The sequence below is a fragment of the Lycium ferocissimum genome, chromosome 9, assembly GCF_029784015.1.
Source record: "Lycium ferocissimum isolate CSIRO_LF1 chromosome 9, AGI_CSIRO_Lferr_CH_V1, whole genome shotgun sequence".
Lineage (NCBI taxonomy): Eukaryota > Viridiplantae > Streptophyta > Magnoliopsida > Solanales > Solanaceae > Lycium > Lycium ferocissimum.
In genome coordinates this window covers 31,644,255-31,654,067 of record NC_081350.1, presented here as the reverse complement: position 1 = coordinate 31,654,067, position 9,813 = coordinate 31,644,255, and the positions used below count along the sequence as shown (strand labels likewise).

Sequence of the window (9,813 nt, the reverse complement as noted above, 5' to 3'; positions counted from 1 at the left end):
TACTTTGCTACAAAACTCTGCCTTGTAAAATTTTTTTTTACAAGTCTGCCCTAAGGCAAAGGTTTGAGGCAAAAGTACGCGCCTTAAGGCAGATTTGTTTTTAGGCCTAACTTTTACCCGAATAGGCTTACTTTGCTACAAAACTCTGCTTTGTAAAATTTCTTTTTATAGGCTTTGAAAAACAAGTATGGCGCTCAATGGATTTGTTCTCCCTTAATTTGGAGAACAATTCTCTTCAAAGGTCTTTGCCTCCGTCCATTTGTGACGAGATTCACCTTCAAATCCTCAATTTGGCTCATAACAATTTCAGTGGTTCAATCCCAGGATGTTTGGGTAACTCCAGTAGCCCCCTTTCTATTTTAGACTTGCGAATGAACAATTTTCATGGAGAGATACCAAGATTCTTACCAACAAGGTTAAAATACCTTGATTTATATGGCAATCAATTGGGGGGGGGGGGGGGGGGGGGGACAAGTTCCACGATCCTTGGTAACTATACAAACTTGGAAGCTCTTGATTTGGGGAATAACAAGATAAATGACACGTTCCCCATCTGGCTGGAGAAACTTCCAAACCTACAAATTATGATTCCGAAATCAAATCTCTTTCACGGTCCAATTGGTGAATTGGTGTCCGAGTTACCATTTCCTAAGTTACGAATCTTTGACCTTTCCTTCAATGGGTTCGCTGGAACTTTGCCATCTAATTTTTTCAAAAATTTAGAGGTATGATAGATGTGGATGAAGAAAAAACAGCAATTACTCAAGGAAGTTATAGCCAAGCAAGTTATAACGAACACAAGTTTTACCTTGACCATGTTAGCTTGGTGATAAAAGGTAATGTGTTTGATGTGACAATCACGTCAATAATGACAAGTATTGATTTATCAAGCAATAGGTTTGAAGGAGATATTCCAAATTCCCTTGGAAGTCTGAACTCACTTGTGTTACTCAACCTATCTCACAAAAACTTTCGTGGTTATATTCCTGTAGAAATTGCAAAGTTGCATGAGCTCGAAGCATTAGACCTCTCATGGAACAGACTCATTGGAGAAATCCCTGGTCAATTGTCGAGTCTAACATTTCTTGAGGTCTTAAACATTTCACGCAATCATCTTGTTGGGCGCATTTCGCTTGGGAAACAGTTCAATTCATTTCCAATTGATTCGTATTGTGGAAATCCTGATTTATGTGGATTTCCACTATCAAAGGAATGTGGAACAAATAATGTGTCAGATGAGTCACCACTTGAACAAGATGATGATGATGATGATGATGATGATGATTCAAGTTTTGCTAGCGGGTTCACATGGCAAGCTGTCGCTGTTACACCCGCACTTTCAGAGCATGAGCATGTCACGTACATCACCGTAGTAATGGAGTATCGGAGACGTCCCATAATGTTTTGGAAGGTACAAGCCATGGGAAGTACGTAACAATGGAGTAAAGGATGAATTACGATCTCGTAAGTCATAACCGAGAAGGACAATCTTGAAACAGAAGAACATCATCATTATCAAATATGATTAGTGATAAATATCATGTATGGAGAGTTTCGGAAGATTTCGAGATCAAGCAAATTGAAGAAAATAAGTTTGACGAAAATTTGAGAAATGTTGGCAAGATTTTGGGCAGATTTTTAGTCAACTTTGAAGGGGCATATCTCCTAGTATATTAGGAGTTTTAAGGTGTTTCAAAAGCCTAAAATGAAGTTCGTCGAGTCTAGTTTTCAATGCAATAAACCGCTCATTGATACGACATCGGAGTAGAGAATTATGGACGTTACAAATTCAGCTGACAGAGCAGAAACAGCGCTGCTACAGTGCTGCTACAGTACTGCCGACTTTGGCAGCCTATATAAGGGGCAAGACCCCATTTTTTTGGTCATAAAATCTCCCAAATATTCCAGAAAATTCAGCCAAGCAAGAGAGCATATTTACCTCACAAAAGTGAGGATTTTGAGTAATTTCAAGTGACGGAATATTAATCGAGATCCAGGCAACGTGTAGTCGCGCTTATAGTATCGTTTTGCGGTGTATTTTGGCTTGGATTCAAGGTGGATATTGGAGATATTATTGTTCTAACAAAGAAAAGGTATGAATCTCTCCTTATTGGTATTAATTTCGGCTTCTTTAGGAAAATAAAGTTATTAAATAGTTGTATCACAAGTTGGTTAGTTGAGAAATTTGGAAAACATCGTATGGGATGTTTTAGGAAATATATTGGTATGGATAATGGTGTTGATGATGTTGGTATTGTTGTTGTTGATTGGTTGTTGATATTATGATTTCGGACTAGGCATATAAACAGGGGAGATGCTGCCCGAATTTCGGCAGATTCTAAATGGATTTAAATTAAGGGTTTAAGACGAGCGTATGACGATGAGGGTAACAATAGTATGAATGGTCGTATATGTATATTACGAGGCTACGAATGATCTTAAGTGAATTGCAAGACAGGAAGTAAGTTGGAAGTCGAGAAATTATCTTCCAGGTATGTTAAGGCTATTCCTCTTCCTTTTAAAGACATGATTCATTTCCTATGAACGCATATACGCCTTCCATAATACCTTATTTCGAAAATATACTAGCGAGATCATGATTCTCAAAATCCTTATGATGCTAAAGACGAATGTTTTCTATAAGGACCATGATGAGGATTATGATGATCCCATTTAGGAGATTTTAAAGTTATGGTTTTAATGTCATTATAAGATTAGAGTTCATGGTTTCAAGATTTTGATTATGCTTGTTGATGTTGATCTCATCTTATGATTTTGCTCAAAAGGCATGATTCCTATCTCATGATTCCATATATGTTTCCATAACCCTCTTACTTCCAAAAGTTAAAAGTTCATGATCCTTAAAAACTTCTTATGACACTTAAGATGAGATGTTTTCTATGATGATGATGATCTTAATTCTAGAAAGTCCAAAGCTTATGATTTTAATGCTATTATGAGATTATTGAGCTTATTTCATGATTGTCTCGATTTTATTCATTGTTGTTGATCTCATCTTATAATAATTGTTCCTTCAAGGTGGGATAAACGATAATGATTGATCCATAATATAATCGGAGGCTACCGACCTTACGTCACTCCGATATAGTTATGGCTTTGATTGGGCTCTCATGCATGCTTTATATATATATATATATATATATATATATATATATATATATATATATATATATATATATATATATATATATATATATATTACACCACCGAGTCCCAAAGGGCGGTATTACACACCGAGTCCTGAAAGGGCGGGTACGTTACACACCGAGTCCCGAAAGGGCCGGGTACGTTACACACCGAGTCCCGAAAGGGCCGGGTACGTTACACACCGAGTCCTGAAAAGGCCGGGTACGTTATGATGATGATATTATATATATGTATGTAAGAAAAAGTTTTTTTTAAGGCTAAGCATGCATGGCATCCGCCTTATGAGGCATCCAGATGTACAGGTTATCTCCTTTATTCCATGTTCCCTTTCATATCTATATTATGTTGTTATTCATGCCTTACATACTCAGTACATTATTTGTACTGACGTCCCTTCTTGTGGACGCTGCGCTCATGCCCGCAGGTAGGCAGGGAGACGGATCAGACCCGTAGGTGTTCTATCAGCGGATTATCAGGAGTACTCCACTTATTTCGGAGCTCCAGTCTATTTGGTATTGTCCTTATAATCATTTGAAATCTATGTAGAGGCTCGTAGTCGTGTGTGTACAGTTAGATGTTTTATAGTTCCACCAGGTCATATTATTTTATAATATATTGGTAGCCTTGTCGGCCTTATTTTGAGCTTTTGATACTTTACTGTTAGCCTTGCCGGCTTTATGATATACGTTATGATGTGGCGACCTTGTCGGTCCGTATATGAACACATGTGCTGAATGATCGGATATTCCTATGTTGGGCCTTTTCTGCGTGTAGTTTTTTTTTTTTTTTTTTTTTTTTTTTTTTTTTTTTTTTTAGTTATGGTTTATAATGTTCAAAGTAACGGATAAGTCAGTTGGTTCCCGACCTACGGGTCGGAGCCCGTCATACTCCTGGGAGGGGTGTGACAAAGTGGTATCAGAGCAGTTCGTCCTAGGGAATGTCTACGAGCCGTGTCCAGTAGAGTCTTGTTTATGGGTGTGAAGCGCGCCACACTTATAAACAAGAGGCACAGGCATTTAAAACCATTGACCTTTCTTTCTTATCTTAGATCGTGCCATAGAGCTAAATCATAGGATATGATATCCTTGATTCTAACATCAAATGTGTTGATCCTGGATAAGCAGTTGATTATGCCGTTATGAGGTAATTGTTGAGAATTGATGTTGTTCATTTGAAAGGTATGTTTCCTGTTTTATTAATATGGATAGACGTTGATATGAGAACTTTAGCAAGATATTATGGGTATTTGTGATTGCTCTGTGGGGCATTGGATGTGTTTTAAATTTGTGTGCGGGGAATGAGGTAGTAAGAATTATAGAGGAAACTACTCAAAATTTTTACAAATTGAATTGTTTGCATGTCTTAGAGAAAGAGTAAAGAGAAAATATGACCATCAGCCGTTTGTAAGTTATGATTGAAGGGACAACTATGAGATGCTTTTAAAGAGAAGTTTTAGAATGATCTTAATTTAATTTAAAGGAGAAACCCTGGAGGAAAAAAATGATTAGTAAATAAAGAAAGTGGAATGAGTTGCATCCGAGATTTCGGAGGATTGAGACCTATTGGGAAACATAAAGAGAGTTGACATTAGGAACTCAAATACGGTATTACGATTTATAGATTAGATTGGTTAGTAAAAGATAACAAAGAGATATTGCTATGGAAGAGGAAGTTAACGAGTACGGGAAAGTTTCACCCTAGAAGTATATATATATATATATATATATATACACATACGAGATCAAGATGGGTTTGTACTCATAGTGGAATGGTCTGTAGACTTCCAGGTAGATAATATTAAGTGGTAAACAAGAAATATCCCTTTCGAGTAAAGGAAACCAAGGAGGACCTTGAGGACAGAAGTACGAGAAAGCGCGGTTATAAATTAATTAAAGGAAGTTATGTGATCGGTGATGATAAGAGGAAGCTTAATAAATTAGTAAGGTTGACCAAAGGTAGACAGTGATGGCATACGACAGTGGACTTGGAATAGAGATGCGATTATAAAGGAAACAGGACAAATATACGAGGAATAGACATACATACGAACAAGCTATGGTATCGTAAAGGGAAATAAGAAATGAACGAAGGAAGAAAGAAAAGGGCGTATTTTACTAAAATTTCATGATGAGAATGAGAATCGGCTGGACATTAGAAGGATTATGATGCATGATTATGATACAAATAATTAGTTAAGAGAAACTATGGGACACTATGAGCCAAATTAAGGAAAGGACGAATCGTGAGAATGAATGAGAGAGAGTATCGACTTTTACTGGTATGGTATAAACTCAACTCGGAATCGGGAATCAAGATTAAGAGGAATCTCAAGGGTACTGGGGAAAGGATAACTACGAAGGAAAATTGCGGCTGAAGGAGCATGGTATAGTCGGGCATTCTATAAGGAGCCTAACGAATTCCGATGTCACCATTGATTCATTAACCTGGGGACTATTAGGCATGAAGGAAGGAAGTGGTTTGAGTTGTGTCCAATATGTGTGGACATTTGACTTGATACAAGAATCCGCTTAGCAAAAGAGAAATAAGTCAAATCATGCGATGAAAGGAACTCCAGCATTATATGGACTAGAGGAGTTGAAGGATCGCTAGGGTCGGCCGAATGACTACCAAAGCGGTCAAATGTTACTGGTATATGAGAATATTCTTAGACGAATTAGAATATTCCCAAGTACAGAAGAAGGAAATGTACTGGCTTGAAGAGTCAAAATTAAAGATGAACTAATATAGCAAGGATGTGCTAAAGAAAAGTGGAATTGGACTGAATGCAAGTATATTATGAGACAAACATGAGAAAGGAGGCATGACAAGATAATAAAGGTTTAGAAAATCAAGGAAATAAGTTTTGTCAATGCAATACGTTGTGTTCCGGGCTATGATTCGAATCGCTCGTACCAGAGAAATTTTTGGTTACAATTAAATATGCAGCAAACGTACCCCAAAAAGGTAACAGAAGAAGTGAGAAGGCATACAAGTGATCAAGGATAAGTATCAGGGAAAGACGGGATTACTAAAGAAAAATCGCAGCGTTGGAAGAGATGGGAGTTTTAAAAGAGGAATGTTTATAGGAACCTCAATGATCGTCAAAAGAAAGAAAGACAATATGCCTATGGATAGCATGACGAGCGACTTACGAGATTAGAAAATATCTCATGCATCGGGAAATTATAAGTCACCGTTTATATTAAATCGTGAAGAGTATATGTCATAGGACCATATAAATAATCGTCCTGATGAAATGGCTAGTAAAATGGTGTGGGGACGACAATAAATATTTGAAGAAGAATGAAAGCTAGTTAAGTCTCAATTAGCCGCTGGTATAGGAGAGCCAAGGACTTAAAGAGGGAAGCACACTCATATTGAAAGGAAGTTGTAATTAAGTAAGATTTTATTTTAGTCTCATGCTTATGAGTTATTTCGTAATGATGTTAAGATTGGAGAAGAGGAAATTGGAGGAAATATTCAAACATGGATTTGAAGATATTTTGAATAGTAGATTAGCTTGGGATATGAGCATTAGTATGTTGTAACTTGTAAGTATAATCCTGTGATGGGGGATAACAACAATGATAAGAAAATTTTGTATACAAGTGTATAAGGAATGGTGCTGAGGATTGTTGTATGGGTCGAATTGGAAATGCTATTGCATATAAATCCATTGGGGTATATTTGACCATTGGTGGAACTATGATGACAATATTATGAGAATAATAAGCAAGGAATTAAGCAATCCGACTAAGGGAACTTAAAAAAAGGAGATTAACAAGAGATGATATATATGTAAAATCGATTAGTACTAAGAGGAATAATCTAAAATAGCATTAGAGAAACAAGCAAGGAAAAGTTTCATAGCCAAATAAGAAAGTTGTCCACTAGTAGAGAAATATAGGGCTGCGAAATAGGAGGAACTAAGTCGACGGAAGGTGAAGTCATGGAAGTAGATGAAGATAAGATCGCAGAAAAGAATTCAAGGATATAAATAAAGGAGATGGACATTTAAAGAATCAAGAGATCCGCTTGATTGATAAACCAAAATGACGGATAATTGCGTCAAACTATGGGAAAGACTTATTAAGTGAGAATCGGGCAAAGGTTAAAAGTAGAAGGAGAACCCCAAAGAAATGATCAAAGGATATCACGTTCGATTGGAACAAGCGGTGACAATGAGACCTCGTGGAACAAGAAACATGATGGCTCTTATTGGAAAAAGAGATGAATGAAGGTTACGGACAAAGGAAAAAAATGAAAAGATTCGAATTCAACGCTGCATGAATAGGAATCTTGGTTATTCTTCGACAAATTTACGAATTCACCCCTAATTTATTAGTCGAACTAAGGATCAGAAACTTTAAGAGTAAATTGAAGGAAATGAATCATTAAAAAAGAGATTTGAGATGTTTTGATATAAGTACAAGAATTACCGTTAGTTAGACAAGTGCCAAAAGTCCAATTGAAGGAAAGAGAAATTAAGCGAGACATTTCGGTGTTAAACTAGTTAAAAGGTAAAGTACCGCAAAGATTAATTCGACTGCTATAGGAAGCAAAGGATGCTAAAATGTGACTAGTCTTGAGGTTATCTCTAAGGGAGGAAGAATAAGAATAAGTAAACAAGAAGATAAAGGCCTGGGACATTTGTGAAACGTAAGAAAGATACGTGGAGATCGAATAGGACAAGAATTTCTGAATAAAAAGAAGATGGGATCAAAATTGGATAAAAGAATGTGGTAAGTACTGGATGAAAGGGCATATAAGAATGTAAACAAAGAAGGCTGAAGAGACAATGAGAACGATAAAGCATGAAGAGTTAGTAGACAGCATGTAATAAGAAAAGGGACGACCTTGAGTACGGGCATAAATTTTGGCCACAAAAGAAAAAGGATAAACTGCGTAATTCGATAAGTTCAGTTTTAAATGAGCAAGTAAGACGGTAAGTAAATAAAGTAAATACTGGAAAATACAGGTAAGAACATTGATATCTACCTCGGAGCGAACTCTACCTCAACATTCGAGGACGAATGTTTTTGAAGGGGGGAGAATGTTACACCCGCACTTTCAGAGCATGAGAATGCCACGTACATCACCGTAGTAATGGAGTATCGGAGACGTCCCATAATGTTTTGGAAGGTCCAAGCCATGGGAAGTACGTAACAATGGAATAAAGGATGAATTACGATCTCGTAAGTCGTAACCGAGAAGGACAATCTTGAAACAGAAGAACATGATCATTATCAAGTATGATTAGTGATAAATATCATGTATGGAGAGTTTCGGAAGATTTCAAGATCAAGAAAATTGAAGAAAATAAGTTTGACGAAAATTTGAGAAATGTTGGGCAGATTTTTAGTCAACTTTAGAGGGCATATCTCCTAGTATATTAGGAGTTTTAAGGTGTTTCAAAAGCCTAAAATGAAGTTCGTCGAGTCTAGTTTTCAATGCAATAAATCTCTCATCGATAAGATGTCGGAGTAGAGAATTATGGACGTTACAAATTCAGCTGACAGAGCAGAAACAGCGCTGCTACAGTGCTGCTACAGTACTGCCGACTTTGGCAGCCTATATAAGGGGCAAGACCCCATTTTTTTGGTCATAAAATCTCCCAAATATTCCAGAAAATTCAGCCAAGCAAGAGAGCATATTTACCTCACAAAAGTGAGGATTTTGAGTAATTTCAAGTGACGGAATATTAATCGAGGTCCAGGCAACGTGTAGTCGCGCTTATAGTATCGTTTTGCGGTGTATTTTGGCTTGGATTCAAGGTGGATATTGGAGATATTATTGTTCTAACAAAGAAAAGGTATGAATCTCTCCTTATTGGTATTAATTTAAACTTCTTTACGGAAATAAAGTTATTAAATAGTTGTATCACAAGTTGGTTAGTTGAGAAATTTGGAAAACATCGTGTGGGATGTTTTAGGAAATATATTGGTATGGATAATGGTGTTGATGATGTTGGTATTGTTGTTGTTGATTGGTTGTTGATATTATGATTTCGGGCTAGGCATATAAACAGGGGAGGTGCTGCCCGAATTTCGGCAGATTCTAAATGGATTTAAATTAAGGGTTTAAGACGAGCGTATGACGATGAGGCTAACAATAGTATGAATGGTCGTATATGTAGATTACGAGGCTACGAATGATCTTAAGTGAATTGCAAGACAGGAAGTAAGTTGGAAGTCGAGAAATTATCTTTCAGGTATGTTAAGGCTATTCCTCTTCCTTTTAAAGGCATGATTCATTTCCTATGAACGCATACGCGCCTTCCATAATACCTTATTTCTGAAAATATACTAGCAGTTCATGATTCTCAAAATCCTTATGATGCTAAAGATGAATGTTTTCTATAAGGACCATGACGAGGATTATGATGATCCCATTTTTGGAGATTCTAAAGTTATGGTTTTAATGTCATTATGAGATTACTGAGCTGGTTTCAAGATTTTGATTATGTTTGTTGATGTTGATCTCATCTTATGATTTTGCTCAAAAGTCATGATTCCTATCTTATGATTCCATATATGTTTCCATAACTCTCTTACTTCCAAAAGTTAAAAGTTCATGATCCTTAAAAACTTCTTATGACACTTAAGATGAGATGTTTTCTATGATGATGATGATCTTAATTCTAGA

General features: G+C 36.6%; 1 protein-coding gene across 1 annotated transcript; it reads left to right on the top strand.

Annotated features, from left to right (window-relative positions):
- The first annotated feature begins 470 nt into the window (after positions 1-470).
- Positions 471-1,965, top strand: LOC132031806 (receptor-like protein 9DC3). The gene is made up of 3 exons (XM_059421706.1): positions 471-836; positions 993-1,372; positions 1,909-1,965. The coding sequence occupies exons 1-3, from the start codon at positions 728-730 to the stop codon at positions 1,963-1,965; spliced, it is 546 nt and encodes a 181-aa protein (XP_059277689.1). The 5' UTR covers positions 471-727.
- The last annotated feature ends 7,848 nt before the right edge of the window (positions 1,966-9,813 follow it).

Coding starts and splice junctions, on each gene's coding strand:
- LOC132031806 (XM_059421706.1), top strand. CDS start 728: ATGATAGATGTGGATGAAGAAAAAACAGCAATTACTCAAGGAAGTTAT. Junction 837..992: donor TGTTAGCTTGGTGATAAAAG/GTAATGTGTTTG, acceptor ATATTCCTGTAG/AAATTGCAAAGTTGCATGAG. Junction 1,373..1,908: donor ATGTCACGTACATCACCGTA/GTAATGGAGTAT, acceptor CAAATATTCCAG/AAAATTCAGCCAAGCAAGAG.